This window comes from Cylas formicarius, unplaced genomic scaffold (genome assembly GCF_029955315.1).
Source record: "Cylas formicarius isolate icCylForm1 unplaced genomic scaffold, icCylForm1.1 PGA_scaffold_6__28_contigs__length_40554024, whole genome shotgun sequence".
Classification (NCBI taxonomy): Eukaryota; Metazoa; Arthropoda; class Insecta; order Coleoptera; family Brentidae; genus Cylas; species Cylas formicarius.
In genome coordinates, this window is record NW_026844347.1 from 36014735 (window position 1) to 36031785 (window position 17051).

A 17051-nucleotide genomic window follows, 5' to 3' on the forward strand; every position below is an offset into this window, starting at 1 on the left:
TAATTTTGTTGCCTCGCCATTTTCTTTGTTACTTTGCTCTACAATAGATTCAATTGTTTATCGACAACATTTAAAGTTAGTGAAAACTGTTTTCTAAATGCTCTATTGAATGGTGGTAATTTTTATCCCTTTCAGCATTCCGGTGTTAGTGTTAAGCGTTCGGTCGGAACCGACAAACCCTGCGGGTTCCCAAGGCCGTCGGTACCGTACGTACCGATGGTACCAGTGGAGGTGGTCTTCACCGCCGGTAAAATTGGTGTCGCCCTACACCAGGCCAACGAAAACAAACCCACCAGTGCCAAGCATAAGGGAAAAAGGAAAAAAGCTGCCCGGAAGGTAAGCATTGAATTCTATTAAGGATCATTTGAACTACTTCTCGGGTGGCGGAGGACATTTGAAGGAATTGTTTGTCATTGCGAAGTGGAAGACATTTACGCCGACTACTATCCATAATCAGTTGAAAAGATTGAAAGATTCCTTAAAAATTTCTTTAAAATCGTGTTATAGAAATTAACAAGGGAGAATGGATTCTGTGGCAAAAAAAAATTGTATGGTGTTATCGTTTTTAATATATTTAAAATGGAGAATAGTGCACCAATAAGTAGTGCGACTATTACATTTCACTATTATACCTCTTCCCTTTCGTCGTTACAAACCTAAAAGGGGTCCATTTGAATAAACATATCTCTTCCAAAATGAAATTTGAGTTGAAATTGAAGTTTGTTTTTAACATAATCCAATAACTAGTATACATTTTTTAGTGACTTTTTCGATTTTTCCTAGATTCCTAGAGAACTCTGATCTCGAGAAATTGACGCTAGATTCAATTAGAAAGGTTAATTTCACTTCTGACAGACAGTTATTTGCTAAAAAAGGTTTGAAAGTAGAAAATTCTTATGAAAAAAGACAGTTGTTTTCAGTAGATTTAATATTCTAGCCCATCCGATGAAACAGGAGAAAGTAAGTTCTTAAAAAAAAGCTTACAGATTTAGGTTCACAAACAGGTTGATTACTTTCCAACAATTTTTATTTCAGAAACACATGTTAAATCTTTTTCGATAATACACTTTCTAGTAATTACGAAAATAAACTGTCTGAGTGTTATTGGCACTTATATTGTCTTCATACGAGACGTGTTCAAAAAGTAAGGCGACTTGCAATTGGGCGGGCTACAATATTTTTTTGTTATTAACGAGTCTAGTGTATCTCAGAAGATGCTCCCGCCCAAATGTAGAAAACACTATTCTATTGAGACTAAGACTCGTTTTAATTTCATTAATTTATTGATAAATCATATTCATTTTTAAGCTTAGTTGTCTTAAACAGTACCTTCCGCCTGTTATATTTGATTTGGCATGGATAATGTGTTATGCGGTTTTATGTAATTTTGACTAGCTCCATCTCTATCAATGGCTTCTGGCTCTAATGCCCAAACTGCGCATTGAATACATAGCAAGGATCATATGTATTGATGGTTCATTGCTTTCATCTCATTTTCAATTCGTAAAATGTCTTAACCGATTGGACATTGAGCGTGCGGCGTTTTTTCAGACGGACGAAGACCAGGGCTACGAAGCGTCCGAAGAGAGCGTGGACGAGAAAAGCGACACGTGCAAAAAATTTATGCCGCTGGTGTTTCTATCGTTCACGCAGCCGAACGCGTTCTTCGTCAAACAACAACTGGGCAGGAGGTTGCAGGTGACGTGTTTCGATTTCAACCTCAAAATAAGCGGACCCGAGTATCTCCCCGTGAACCACCTACCGCACGAGGACGACTACCCTATCAGTCTGCTGGAAACACGACCCGGCAGCCCTAACCCAACCAACGGCACTTTGCCGTCATTTTTCACCGTCAAGTATTCCAAGGGTGTCGGGAAAACCTCGAAATTGGAGCTAAACGTGTTGAAACCGACCAAGGTGTTGTGCAAACCGACCGAATGGAAGCACATGCTTTCCGTAAACGATAGGGTGGGGGAGATATTTAGGAAGAGTAGCACCGAGTCGGTTTTGAGTGCCCCGGCTTCGAGCGTTCCAGAAAACAAACCGGGGGAGACTAACGGCAAGTTTCACGAGATCAAGGAGTTGCTACGAGGCGTCAACAGCATCGCCATTAGATCGGATCAGATTATTTTCGCGCTCAAGTCAGATTCGGATCACGAGGTTCATCTAGGCGTGCAAAGCCTCAACAGCGAACTGTCACTTTCCAGCAGGCCGGAAAAGCTGAACTTAGCTACGACCTTCGAGAGTCTAACCGTCACGGTACGTCTCGGAGACTTCAGGAAACTGCTGCTCAACCCGTGGACGATCTCGTTCGTCGTTTGCGTATTCTGGGAGAGTTGGCAGAGTGAGGATAGCGATCCTCAGTTGCAAGTCGTCGCCGAAAGCGACTCTATCGTCGTAGACGTCGCACCGGAGCAGTTGGAAGTGGTGGACGCCGTTACCAAAGACTTGCTGGAGTTTGCGCGCGGTTTGTCGTCGAAGAAGTCGCGCGACTCGATCCTGGAGGAGGAGTGCAGATGTCCGGAAAAGGATCAACACTACAAGGACGATTTGAGGGCCGGAGCTTTCCAGTTCGTCGATTCGTACGGTGATAGCTCGGAGGAAACACCATTGCCTTATCAGGTATAAATAAATCAGTGTCTAAATTAAAATTACAAATTAAAAGCGTTAAAAATTGAAAATGAAACTATTGAAGCATTCGAGTTTTAAGTATATGTCCATTTCCAATTGCAGACAATACTTCGAAGGTTTTTATAACGTTTTAATGAGGCCCTTAATATAATTGATTATTTTATTATATTATAATTCCATGAGCTTTTATAACGATTTTTATCATTTAAAAAAATCTTTGTTGTTACCAGTTTTGTAAGACGTTCCATACAGTGAAAGCTTTATGATATTACATCCAAAAAGTGTCCAGTCCCATGTGCTTGAAATGACCGTTAAAGACGGTACTGTGTTCCCAATTTTTTTCGTTTGCGCAATTTTAAAAGTAATGTTTAGTTTGCTTGGAAATTTTATCTAAATCTTTATGAAAAATTAAGGACACTTTCAAGAACAAGTAAATAAGCAACAACTGAACAGTGAGGTTACGATTGCATAGTTGACATTTGACATTTAGGCACTAACATAACATGCTGCTTACGTGGCGGCCATTGTTATGTTTCCTCGACATAAATTCCTTCATATTAAGACATTTAAATTAACCAACTTTAGAGTAAAAACAAAACACGAAATAATATGTAATAAAGAAATGATGTTGGAAAAAGGGGCGTTTTGTTGTTGAGGATTAAAATTTATAAGATTGTCCATTTAAGTGCTATTGACAATTGATAGGTTCTTAAGTTTTATAAAATTTGCAAATGAGGGGGATCTTCCATAATTGAGGACAGCAGAATTGCAATATATATGTTTTTTAAATTTTATCAGATAGTCTATCGCTCAACGTCCTAATTACAGCACTAGTCATGTTTAGTTTTGATAGAAGTCTGTTAGTTGTTTTTCCCAGCTTAGGATTTGACTTAGTTAGACTCCGAAAAGTTTACATTTACAAGTTCAATGATTCAAGTTTATTTTTTTTTCACAACGTGCTTGTTTTGTTCCAATGAATAAGTCGATCCGCTATTACCCCAGATTCATAAGACGAAAATCCCAAAAAAACAACCCGGTGATTTTGGATTGCGTTATGGGGACCGTGAGATATTTGCCAATCTGAGAAAAATCTACTTTCCACGGAGATAGAATAATTAAATATTGTCATGGCGTTGAAAGAAAAATAAATTATGTAATTAATAAAATCAGCGGGTTTTTTCTTCCCTATCGAAATAAAAACCACGGACGGATTTTCATTTCTTTTAAACATTTTAAGGACTGAAAGAAGACGATATGAAATGAAAAAAGAAAACCTCTAAGAATGTTTTTAACTATAAAGAGGACATTTGATTCTGTTGCGATTCCATTTTCTTTAAGTTTTTTCATTTTCAAATTTTCATTTGACATTCGACTGGGTGATTTCGTTGCAGTAGCAGTTTCATTGAGATTGAGTGACTGGTGGAATAGCGCAAAATAATATACCTACTTCACCGCGCTTTGAAGTTTATGCGCCAACCCCATTCACTTGACTATACATGCATGTAATAGAAAAGCATGTAACTTCCATTTGTATGCAGATTAAGTTGGGTCTGGTGCAGTCAAGCCTGAGATTGTTACGCTTGATTCTAGGGTTATCAGATTGTAGGTATTTCCACACTTGGAATACAGTTTCCTTAAATTTGTGTTTTTTCCAATGAGGTTCTTTGTGGAAAACCTAAGCTTCGGACCATGTTGTTTGGATTTCACCCCTGATTGTGTGTCTCCTATGCTCTTCAATTCTGACGTTTAAAGGTCGTTTTATTTCTTCAATGTATAAATTTCCATATTCACAGGGTATTTGTTAGATACTCTCTTTCTCTTGAGTCGATTTTTCTGGCTTTGTTCTTGTATGTATGCTCCTCAATGTCGTTCTGTACTTGAATACAGTCTTAACCTTGTATTGTTTCACTATTCGACTGGTCTTTTATGAGATTTCCTTGAGGTATGTGATCGTCAATAGAGAGAAAGAGATCTACCTCACAAATCTACACTCACATCATTCTGCTGTTACTTTCTGTTTACAATTTGATATTATTTTGTCAATACATTCTACATCGAATGATGCAGAGCGTTTGAATGATTGCTGATTTGGCTGCCCCAGAAACGGACTCGAAGTTTAAATACTGCCTAATATGTGTAGGTTTCCTATATATAGTGACGGCAGATCTATTATTTCTACTTAATTGGCAGCCATTTTTTTCTTTCTCAATTGTAAATTTAATGGAAGGAAGGCGGGAATGTCAGAACATGTATTGACCAAATACCACAACATAAAATGGTACGGGTTTATGGAAGCTGTATTCATTAAAAACAATGCAAACATCTATACCAATCCAAGCGTGGAAATGCCTTAACAGAGCGCACCAATGTTGACTTCCTAGAATAACGTCAAGCTTGACTGCACCCCATTCCGAATATTACAGTCTACTATATAAGCCTCGTAGAATTAAAATATAGGCAATAAAAGGAAGTTCAATAATCTCTTAGTATTTCTTCCGTTATTACAGGTAATGTTTTGGACGAAGACCGCTCCGACGATGGCTTGGAAATACCCTCAGCCTAGAGCGTTAACAAAAGTACGGGTGTTCCCCGTACCGTACAAAACGGCGTTGGGGTCCCAAGAAAACCATTCGGCACTCTGCCATTTGGAGTACTGGTCGGAGAGCCGGAACTGTTACCTGCCTTACACCGAGTTTTTCTTGTCGGAAAGCGAGGTGTGCCATTTAAATTTACCCGAAAGTCGCCCCAAATCTGTTGTCGCGTCACTCTGGAGGGTAGTGATTACGACCGACTCTACCAACGCAACGATTTCCCCGCGCGCATTGGCCGCGTGCATGAGGATCGATTCGTACTTCAATAAGACCCTAATACCCAATATAAACGTGGCCCTGTACGTAACCAAGATCGATATTTGTTTATATAACCATTTTTCCAAGCCGGCGTCCGTTCGATTGCCGGAATGCCTCAAACGCTATTCGTCCGATCTCGCTTTCCCGGAAAACCAAAAGTTTTTCACCCTCTCCCTCGACTCGTTATCCGGACAACTTTCCGTGTGGGATCTGCGAACGTTTTCCGGCGAAGTGAGCTGCTCGATCCAGGCCAACGTTTTGGACTACAACTTTCTTACCGATCAAGTTCTCGTTCCGCCTTTCACGTCCAAGCTTGAAATTTGCCTGTCCGAAGGGTTATCTTGCAACTTTATCTCGAGACCCGTCCGAGTGAAATTCGGGCCGAGTATCGCGCACACTTTAGCCGTCAGCACTCAAGTTTGGAATCGGAGTTCCGATCCGGACTTCGTCGTAGTTACCAGATTCGTTATATGCAACAACACCAACGTTATCGTGAGGTTCGGGCAGCAAGGGACCGGCGAGAACGTTCTTCTTCCGCCGCGTTATTTTCACCTGTACGCTTGGCGGTCTCAGAAGAAACGGCAACAGCTCAAGTTGTCTTTGGAAGAAACCGACTGGCTTTGGTCCGAGCCGTTTTCGATATCGGAAGACGGGCTTCGAGCCGTACACTTCGATGCCCCGAAAAATATCACGGTATTCGCATCCGTGAAGTCGTTGTCCAAGACCCAGAAGCGAGTGACCCTCTCTGGTCAGCTCGTAGTTTACAACTTATTGTCCGAGCACTTTGAAATGAAGGTGGCGGAATCCGTAACGGAAAACAAAGATTTCGAGTTGAAAAACGCTCAGGTGCATATCGCCAGCGCTAAATGCGCTGCGCCCTCTATCTTCGTCGACGACTCCAAAAAATACTTTTTGCGGTTGAGGTTTTACGGGCTGGAGTCGGCGTGGACGGGCGATATACCGCTGAGGGAACACTTGACCGGTTCCCAGCCTTGGCTGGTGAAGGTCCCGCTCCAGGAACGCGGGCAGTTTTTGAGCATTTGGTGCAGGATCGTCGTCCAAGAGTATCAAGGTTGTAAGAGGGTGTTGGCCATGTTGTGGCCGTTGTTCATGGTCAAGTCGAATCTGCCGGTTAACACTAAAGTCCACATCGAGACTCCAACGTTAGGGGTGCATCTCGAGTCGGACGTTCAAGGTAGAGGAACGCTGCAACAGTTGTACTGTCCGGGGACTATAGATCACTCCCACCAACTGGTATTTAAGTTAGAAGGTTAGTCGCTGACGAAGCACTTGGCTTTTAAGTTTTACATTTATAACATCCAATTAAATTTGGTAATAAGTGCTAAAAGTATCATATTTAAAATTTTCTAGCAAGAAAGTGTGCTCTTTAATAAAATTACAACTACTGAGACCTTAAGAATGTTTAAATAATTCAATTTTTAACAAAACAAAAAAAAAACAAAACTAAAAACAACTCTCTAAGATATTACGAAAATGATGGAATTGGATGAATTTATTTTCAAGTGCCTATAAAAGCCGCTAGAGGGCGAAAATTCAATGGCGAAAAAGAAAACGACGAAGTTTATAATGGGGGTATTAGAAATATGCAGTGAATGGCTGAAATGTGGACCAAAATTTATTTTAAAATCCAGTGGAGTAATATCTGGAGATCTTGCATTCTGTTGGTATATTAATACTCACGCACTTGTCAAGCAAAATGGGGCGGAGCACCATCTTGTTGAAACGAAATCTGTCTATATTGCACATTAGGCTGATTTGGATTTGGGAAAGAAATTGTAAAAATGGGGCTAAAGGAAGATTTAATCGAATAAATAAGGTGCAAAAACTTGGTTATTCAAAATTCAAAACCAGTACCAATACCTACAATTTTATTTACCGCACTATTAGAAAAAAAAACTTTATCACGAAACTGTATCTGACGATGGAAAATGGATTTAGGTCGCACATGTCCATAACAGTCTGACAAAACTGTTCAGCGGCTGTAGTACTGTAATGTTGTACGGATTATCTTTTTCTTCTTTTAATACCCACAAAGTTGTATGTTGGATAACATCATTATTTGAAGCTACTTCAGAAGATACATGATGGGGATCACCCTCAACTTGTAATAAAATGTTTAATCTTGTATTCTCCCTAGTTTTTGGTCGACCTGGCCTGGCCTATATTATTTCTCTCAATTTTACTCACTGTTGGCCTTGTAATGCGTTAAGCAAATAACAAACTTCTTGAGTTTTGATCATTTTAAAATTAAAATTCTATTTTTTATTCTTTTGCTCATAAAAAGTAAAAGATAGGTTTAGGGTTTGCATTAATTATGCGTCACATTTGACGCAGAATTTAAAAAAAGGAACTTGGTAGCAGCCTCTCCGTTTTGAGAGCATCCCTCTTCGAATGACCTGACTTTTAAATAAATTTGTTTCATATTTATTCTACAATATACAATGGTCAGCAAATTTCGGGTGTTTTTTTTTAACTATTTTGTCTTGCCTTAAAATAAAGCGGATATATGTTTATTTAAATGTTAATAACTTCAGATTGGGTTATCGGAATTAAACGAGCGAGAAGTTCGCTTGAAAGTTCATTACTCTATATTCTACATTACACCCGACAATAGGGGCGCTGTCTTATAACTTAACAAGCATTATAAATTTTTTTTTTAAATGTCACCAAAACCAACATCAGCAGATATCTTTTTCCATACCGATGATACGTGCAAAAATAGTAATAAATACGAAAAAATAAGCTAGCTTAGCTAACTAATTTTTAAAACTACATGAATCAAACAAAAAAAAAATCAATTTCCAGAATATTACAATGCATTTTTTTAGCTACCCTGTACACAACTTACAAAAACTTGAAAATAATTCTCAGCCTTTTGGGTAATAATTTTCTTTTCCGCATGCGCTAATACTAGAAAGACAGCTACATGCTTAATCAAATACAATAGACCCTTAGTTTAATCTTTTTAAAGCAGACATTTTACTAAATAACAAAAAATTTACAGTATATGACGGAGTGAATTATAAACAAAATAAGGGTATTCTTATCTCTTTTAGAATATGATTACAATTTGGTCTACCATAATACCTAACAATATTCCAAAAGCGAACATCTACCAACTTCTTTCAATGTCATCATGTAGGAATGAAACTTATTTTTCTCTGTAACGATCTAGGCGCGTCGACCGACAGCCTTAACCCTTACGTCCCTCTAAACTACAGCCTGGTCGATCATCAAAAATTCTTCAAAAAACCGCCCAAAGAAGACATCGACACCATTTTGGAAACGTTGAGTCAATTGGAGGAATTGAAATGGCCGTATTTCGGCGAAGATTTTGACCACGTCGATTGGATCACCGACCACCAACCGTTATCCCACATCCAAGTCAAGTACCGTAACGCGGGACCTTATTCTTGCTCGCTGCTCGTAGAATTGATTCCCTGGTGCCTTATGGGGAATACTTTGGGCACGTCCGTAGCTCTGATGCTGAACGGGGTCGAATTGTGTCGAGTGCGCCACCACGGCATGGTGGCGCCCCCCAAGTTAGAGGAAAATTTCCACGTTGGTATTTGTACCGGGTACAATTGGTTCTTCTCGGGACCGTTACAGTTGGCGCGTTCGGATTGGACTCAGTCTTTCTACATGCCAAAAATTACCGGTAAGTGATGGGAGATTATTACTGCCAATTCAAAAAGGTTCAAATTCCGCTACATTTCACAGGAATATGAAGTATTTATAATTGACTTTATCCAATTAACGGCAAATGTCAAATATCAAATTTATTAGCCCAGAAAGAAGCAAGCAAAAATTAAACAAAAACACAATAATAAAAAGAAACTTTTAAAATGCTTATAATTTAGCCACTCCCCGGACCTATTATTAAGTTAATAGAAACTTTAATTATCAACTTTATTCCAAATAAAATTTTTGTTTAGTGTGGGTTTCCCCTATGAATATATGGTGGGATACAAGTCGTTTCAGGGTCGGTAGTAGGAATATCCTGTTGCTACGCCACCCCTCTTCTACCTGGGAGATCTTGAGATAATCGAATTACAGATTCCTATAGTTTCTCTGTTTAGTTAGTAGTGGCACTACGTAACTTCTACATCCTCCATCAGTAATAACAGATTCCTGTGCTTTATTTGGTTAGTTAGGAATCTGTAATTTCGTTATAAGAAAATCAACTAATTTTCTGGATTTCTAAGTTTCCCACTACCCATTAAATTAAAGCTAGTATTAACTGGGGATGTAGAAGTTAGATATATCAATAACTATAGTCATTTCAGCTATTCGGCCATAAGAATCATTTTTATTTGTTTTAGGCACCATCCCTATTGAAGGTACCACCAAGACCTGCATAAAGTGCGATTCTCACTTATGCATGGTGTTGATAACTAGTTCCCTTGCAAATGAAATGAGACTGTTGCGGTTCTCGTCTACTCACATCCTATCTAATTACTTGTCGACACAGATTCAAGTGATATGTTTAGCCGTGCCCGACGAAAAATCAATTTTTAAAATACCCAGCAACGTCGACAACTTTTGCTTCACTCTAGCCCCCCATTTGCAAAAAAAGTAAGTGCTTTATTACTGCCAAGTAGCGATAATAATACTTAAATGTCGTTATTTGGATTAATTTTCAGCCAGTGTGGTATACCGATAATAAAGTGGTACACTCTGAAACAAGATGGCGACTCGACCAACTCCGAATACACGCTTTACATCGCGTTTTCATTGGACCAAGACCTGGGATGGTCTTGTCCAATTAGAGTGGATAAAACACTCATTCGCAAGTCAACGGCGATTATGTCACATGATGTTTCCGTGAGTAATAAGTGGAGAATCAAATAAACGTGGGTTCTTATTGTTAACATTGAGAAATAATCATTACTTAACGATTACAATCCATATTTTCTGTGGTTAAAACATAAAAAAAATTAAAATCTATAAATGGGAAACGGTTTTAGGTTCCTGTAGTTCTAACATCTCAAGAAATAAAAGGCCAAATCTATATGGCCATCCAATACGACCCGAGACCTCAGCTCTACATCGAAAACAGAACAGCGGTTTCGTTTTATTGCGGTCAAGCTTTCCCCGACGACAGTGGCGTCACCAAAGAATCAGAACATTTTAGGTGGCACTGTCGTGCGCGAGGCAACAGTTCGGTGTACTACACCATGCCCGTTCTGTCTGAGAAATTTCCCGAACTGCCTCAAGTCAATTATCAGGAAAAACTTTCTCTAGCCTTCGACGATGATGACGAAAGTGAGTCGCTACATTCCAAAACGGTCTCTTTCTAACGCCTCTATCCGTTTCTAGCTGACGTCGTTGAGTTGGAATGGTCAGCCGGCGTCAATATTGCCAATAACAATAGTATTTTCGTCAGGGTGCCACATTTCGGAGACGTTAAAGTCACAGTTGTCAACACCGCTTGCACAACAGTATTTAAAATCGAGTCAGTTAGTCAGGTGAGCGCTCCATGAAGTTATGACATTTCGAAAAAATCTGGCAGTCAAACACTTCTCAGGTTGAGATCAGCGCTAAAGATATACGTGTGAGACTGTCAATGCGTGAAAAAGAAACAGGAACAAGTCAGCTCGCGTCTGGAGGACCGCAGGTTTCCAGGCAATCTTCCTCTTCCTCGGCAGTCGGCACTGATGAATCGGACCTGGAGAATCAGATTTCCAAAGACCTGTCTTCGCTTTTGGAAACAGAGTCCCTGCTTGTGCGTACCATTCCTCTGCAACAAGGATGGAAATTTTTAAAACTAAACGTGTTCGTCGAATCGTTCGTGTTGACTCTAATGTCAGACCTCGAGAATTACGGGGAAGAGAGATGGGAGTTGGCGAGCTTGGTGTGCGACGACGTATTGGTGAATGCTGTTCAAACTGAGGTAAATATTGTGATAACTATTTTGTATTACTCGTTAGCGACGTTGCCTTTCAGCAATTGCACATGCAAATTTCCATTTCGGACCTTCAACTTGACAACCAGCTCTACTCGAGGGAGTCTTACGATTTCCCGGTAGTGTTAGTTGGTCAAGAACGTAAGGGCTTAAAAAAATTGAACATTCTAAATGTCCCGATCGAGACTCTGACCGAGTCCGTCGGACGGAGTGCGCTAGTTTCTGCGGATATTGTGTTTGATACGTGGAGAAACCAATCGGCAAACTTAAACTTTACAGGTAAAATTTCGAAGTATCTTGCTTTTGAACTGTTTTTAATCAAAAAATTGTTTTTCGATTTTGCCAGGCATAAAGACGTTTAAACTGTCGCTCGACCCCATAAGTTGTTTCATCGAAGACATTTACATCACTAGATTGCTAGAGTACTTCAAAATTCTAAGCCCTGTTCACCTGGTGTTGTGGCCGGTCGGTCGGAACCACGTCAAATTAGGAACAAGCGCGACATCCGTGAACGTTCCGGAAATAGTATCGTGGCAGTGCGCCATCTTGTCGCACCCGCTCACCGTGAGAAACTTCGCGGTCGGTCCGATCTCGCTCCTACTCTCGGTTCATTGTTCCGTTAAATTGTATATCGCTTTGGATCAGTCGCCGTTACAGTTTGGAAAGTTCGAACGCAGGAGATTATTCAGTACGCATTATAGGTATCCCAAAAGAATTATGTCCTTCGGTATTGGCACCCTGTATAATGTGACTCCACAGATTGGGTCATGCTTTAACCATGCACTACCTCTCGGGTGCAATATTCGGCGCGGGTTGGGTAGTTAGTTCATTAGAACTACTGGGCAGTCCTGGAGGACTAGCTAGAGCTATGGGCACGGGACTACGAGACTTCGTCAGTTTGCCCTATAGGGGACTGGTTCAGGGACCCCTAGCTTTTTTAAAAGGTTAAACTGGTGATTTGCACTGTCGCGGTATAATGATTTGCGAATTAGGTATCACTCATGGTTCCGCTTCCCTGATGAAGCACGTTACCGCCGGCACCCTCCAATCGGTAACGAAACTTGCGTCCAGCGTCGCCAGGAACTTGGACAGACTTACCCTGGACGAGGAGCATCAGAAAAGAACGGAAGAACAGCGACGGCAAAGACCGCAGGGCGTAACTCAAGGTTTTTTGCAGGTATACCGCTACGTTTCCTGCTAGTGAAATGTTTCAAGGTCATTTGTGTCGCAGGGTATGACGAGTTTCGGGATCAGCCTGCTGGGGGCAGTAGGAGGTATAGCGCATCATCCTCTGCAGTCGATGATGGCCGACGGAGCGTCGCCCAGGTCTTTGGTGGCCGGCGTTGGACTTGGGCTTGTCGGCGTTTTTACCAAACCCCTTAGTGGAGCTGCCGAGCTTGTCGCTCTTACTGGTCAAGGTAGGATAAGGATTTAGGCGACACCCATCTAAGTATTCACTCCTCCATCAGACTCAGTCATTCTATATAGGCAGCAAACTTATTGAGATCTTAAGTCAGAAGGTTTCGGCAACCAGTTTTGAATTCCTGATTCTTCCTACCGCCAGGCATCAACAAACAGGATGTGCTCTGCCGCTTCCTCATTTTCAGATTTGATCTGTCAAGGTAGGATAAGTCATCCTATAGGGAGTAAACCTATTGAGATCTTAAGTCAGCATGTGCTATGCTGCTTCCTCATTTTCAGATTTTATTTGTTCATTGACAAAAGAATGTCCCTTGCCGATTGGCGTGATGTAGTCAACATAGGCTTCGGACCTTCTGATGGCGTCTATGACAACTCAGTCCACTATGCCCTGGTATCCAAAACAGTTGACTGTTTCTTTCATTCTTTGAGGCCCATTAGGATGTTTTTACCGCCTTCAGTGCCGCTTGGCTGTCCGCAAAACTTTTCAATTTTTTTCAAACACAAGTTGCTTCCTTTGCAGAAGCTTATGCAGATCTGTGGTCAAGGTAACTGACTTCTTTTTTATATAATTTCCTTTTCCAGCGTTTTGCATTGACATTGACCAAGCAAAGTTTTCTGCAATGTGACCACGCTATACCATGTTTCCAAAAAGTGGTGTAATATTTAGAGAATTCTGTTCTATAACTTATAACACCAACTTTTCTAATGAAACACTCACATTTACTCTTATCATACTTTCGTTTTAACGTATTTTTTCTACTTTCTGCTCTAAAATACATAATTCGAGTGTTTCCGCTAGGGATGGAAAGAACCTTTTTTTATGACCGTGAATGACCCGATGATTGATATACTATGCTTGCGATTCTAGCGTTTTTCAAAATTATGCCGATCACCTGTAAACCGAATGAACTGGTCACAAGACAAATCAGGAAATATACGACGAAATGGTAGTTTTATATATATTAAAAGTAAAAATAATTCAAAATTTTGTTTTATGTTAAATATATAAAAATAGAAACTTAATTCCTATAGAAATGTACAGATATTTAAAAACCTAGAAAGTAAATATTCAATTATTATAGTTATAAATCGGGGATCTATTAAAACATTCTTTGTGAGGGGACAATGTGACAATGTGACAATTCCTACATCTTAGGGTATAAGTGATATCTTCTTTCTTTTTTCCTTGACTGCAATGATTCTTCAGGATATTTACAATTGCCGCAGTTCGTGGACTAACCTTTTCACTTTTTTGTCAAATTTCCTCCAAATATAATCTGATTTTTCTGCTCTGTTAAAGATTCCGCATTTGTTTGCAAAAGAATCATAACTTTAACTTGTTCAATTAAAGATTCCGTAGTTTTAACAAAACTGTGTCTTTTAAAGCGAGGTTTCATTATAGTTACCTCCGCGAATAGTTTATTTTCTTCAACATAATTAAAACGGCTATTTAAATGTTTTAACAAATTTTCTGTTAAGTGTCTTACGTTGTCTGCTATTTAAATAATTTGAGCATTGCATCTCTTCCATTACGTTCTTAGACATCTTGAGCACATCACATATTTCCTGAATTATTATAATATTGCTTTTTTTTTCAAAAAAACTTCCACAGGCTACTGTAATACTTTTCGCAAAACTTCTGGATTCCACCTGCGTCAGTTTTTGTTTGTTTGAAACTGTTTCAGTTACCGACGCAGGAGGAATGCAGAAAATTTGCGAATAGTGTGTCTATGAAAAAAATATTGTCTTCCTCTAACAACATTGTCTAACAAATCATCATACGCTATTTTTATGTTAGCTTCTGCAGGGGCAAAATGAAAAATATCGCTATTATCTGTATTTGTAAGGTTTATTGTGCATAATTAGATATTTCAGTATAATAAGATTAAAGTTGGATTCATGACAAATTTTATGAATCTTTTTTAGCGATTACAACGCCATCTACCTAGAATAAAATTCAAAACGTCATTAAATATTAAAAGCATTTTTTGTTTTTTGATGATCATGTAATTCTCGAGATATGCCAATGTTTAATTGCAAAAAGTAACCGACTCGTAGAAAATTTTGCATAATTGAGTATTTCAATAGAGTTAGAAAAACATATTAAAACGGAGATATGAAAAGACTAAACTTAGATTCATGGCAAATTTTGAGAATCTTTTTTTGCTATTACAGCGCCACCTACCGAGAATCAAATTCAAAACTTCATTAAATGCTTATTTATTATCGTAATTCTCGAGATATGCCAACGTTTAATTACTTTTTGTATATATTGTAGCGTATTATTCTAGGACTTCTACAAGGGGCCGGCTGGAATTCTCTGCCCGATCCTAGATATCCGTCGCAAATTTTCAAAATAAATTTGGCGAACAACTCCAGTTTGAAATACCTTTGGAAACTGACCAGTCTGCCTCAACACCAAGTGCTCTACGTGACGGAAGCGACGCGAATATCATCTTCTGGAGTTTATTCGGCCGTAGCGCTGGTATTGACGACAGATTCGGTCTCAGTTATCGGTCTGGAAGAAGACGATTTGCAAAAAATCGTCCCTTTGACCGACATCGACGTGAACCGTTCGAACGATCCGACGTTGTTGTCGTTGAAACTGACACCGCCGCCGAAACAAAAAGAAACCAACAACGAGGACGAAGCGTCGATGGAAATGGACCCCGTGATGAGAGCACGGGTCGCCGATTACGTGAGAAGCACCGTGGGACTGCTCAATTTGCCCGACGCGAACTCGGAACATTCCGACATAAGCATATCCCCGCTGTCGTCTCCGGAATTGAGCCCGGTATCGTCGGTAGAAGAGTGTACCGTATTAAATTTTTACGTCAGCACGCACACCATGAACTATTTCGTATGTCTGTTGAACCTCGCGAAGCAGGAAAGCACCGCCAATCACTTCTCCGTACTGTAGCGGTCGTTACATTGTTGGTTTTATCGAATTGAAATATATCTTTGTTACGTAAACGGTGTTTCTTTTTTTACCGAGAAATTTGTCAAATCGATATTCAGCAGTAAAGGAATACTGATTGCATCTTTGTGCTGGTTTGATCTTACTATATACTATACAGAGTTGATTATGATGTATATTTTTGTGATTTTAATTATTCTTCATATTCAAATAATTCTTCCACTAAATATCTTTCGAATTCCTGATCTGTCTGTGATTATCAACATTTTTTTTAATCTTATCTTATTTTTCTACATTTACTATTTACAACTCGCTATGCCTTTATGGAAAGGACATCACGTGCAAAAGCAGAAAATTAGAACATCACTGGTATGATGACTCTGTACATTGACTTTTTTATTACTTTGTACAGAGCATAACGTTATCCTTAATTGGTTATAAAATTCTTCGTAAATCTACTTTTGCTTTACTCTTTTGTCTCTAGGTCTTTGAATTGCTTCCATCTCATCCCCATCCGAGTTCGATAGCCTTTCAAATATTCATGACAAATTTGAATTTGTAAGTTCTATTTATCAAGAACCGACGCAGAAGATTTGTAAATAGTAATTTCTTTACGTCTACTTGGAAATTCTTAGGTTTTTAAGTCCTTTGGATAAAAATTTAAAAGTCTTTGCTTGATTAGGTTCAGAACTCTAGTGTAGTGGACCCAGAAAATAGAATTTCTTTCTTCCCAAACCTCCTGCTTTCTATCTCCCTAGATCGGAAGATATAGGAATTTTGTTTTCTCATATGTATCCCGCATGTGCGGTTTTGCTCTTGTTAGTTCAAACACTTCCAGTTGTTTGTTGATTTTTTTTATTTCTCAATATAGTCATCCAAGGTATCTCAGCGATATAGTAACACTTTTATCAATGTCCATCCATCCATGCCATAGAGAAGAGCCGATGAAAGGGGGAAATCGGAGCTCTTCAAAAAGTCAGGTATCCAAGTACTTCAATTTATCTACTTGATTCACATTGCGTCGATTCTTAAGGTGGAGTCTAGCAACCAATTTACGTCTCTGCAGATAATCATCAACTAACTGTAGTAATCTAACTGACTTTCGAAGGAGTGGCGTCAAACTTCGTCACTGCACGAGGTCGTTTCAAAATATAGGAGAATCGACACCGAAACACCCACTGTTATCTACTAGCAATATTATTTCTCTTCCTTGCGGACTGAATGCCGTGAAAAGATTCATGATGTGATATTTCCTGCCTTCAATCCTGATATACAGTTCTTAATTAGTTCACACACTTCACATTAT

The 17051-nt window shown here is 39.4% G+C and overlaps 1 protein-coding gene across 4 annotated transcripts in view; it reads left to right on the forward strand.

The window, feature by feature from the left end:
• The window catches only part of LOC132702925 (intermembrane lipid transfer protein VPS13B), a 35539-nt gene extending 19748 nt beyond the window's left edge, over positions 1–15791 (forward strand). For all 4 annotated transcript variants that reach the window (XM_060671792.1, XM_060671793.1, XM_060671794.1 and 1 more), the window contains exons 20-34: positions 136–336; positions 1552–2622; positions 5139–6750; positions 8677–9159; positions 9824–10076; positions 10145–10325; positions 10469–10766; positions 10821–10969; positions 11029–11394; positions 11448–11685; positions 11753–12107; positions 12166–12350; positions 12399–12583; positions 12638–12824; positions 15120–15791. In XM_060671792.1, the coding sequence (XP_060527775.1) occupies positions 136–336; positions 1552–2622; positions 5139–6750; positions 8677–9159; positions 9824–10076; positions 10145–10325; positions 10469–10766; positions 10821–10969; positions 11029–11394; positions 11448–11685; positions 11753–12107; positions 12166–12350; positions 12399–12583; positions 12638–12824; positions 15120–15748 (6393 nt within the window). In that variant the 3' untranslated portion in view covers positions 15749–15791. The remainder of the gene's footprint in view (positions 1–135; positions 337–1551; positions 2623–5138; positions 6751–8676; positions 9160–9823; positions 10077–10144; positions 10326–10468; positions 10767–10820; positions 10970–11028; positions 11395–11447; positions 11686–11752; positions 12108–12165; positions 12351–12398; positions 12584–12637; positions 12825–15119) is intronic.
• Positions 15792–17051: the final 1260 nt, after the last annotated feature.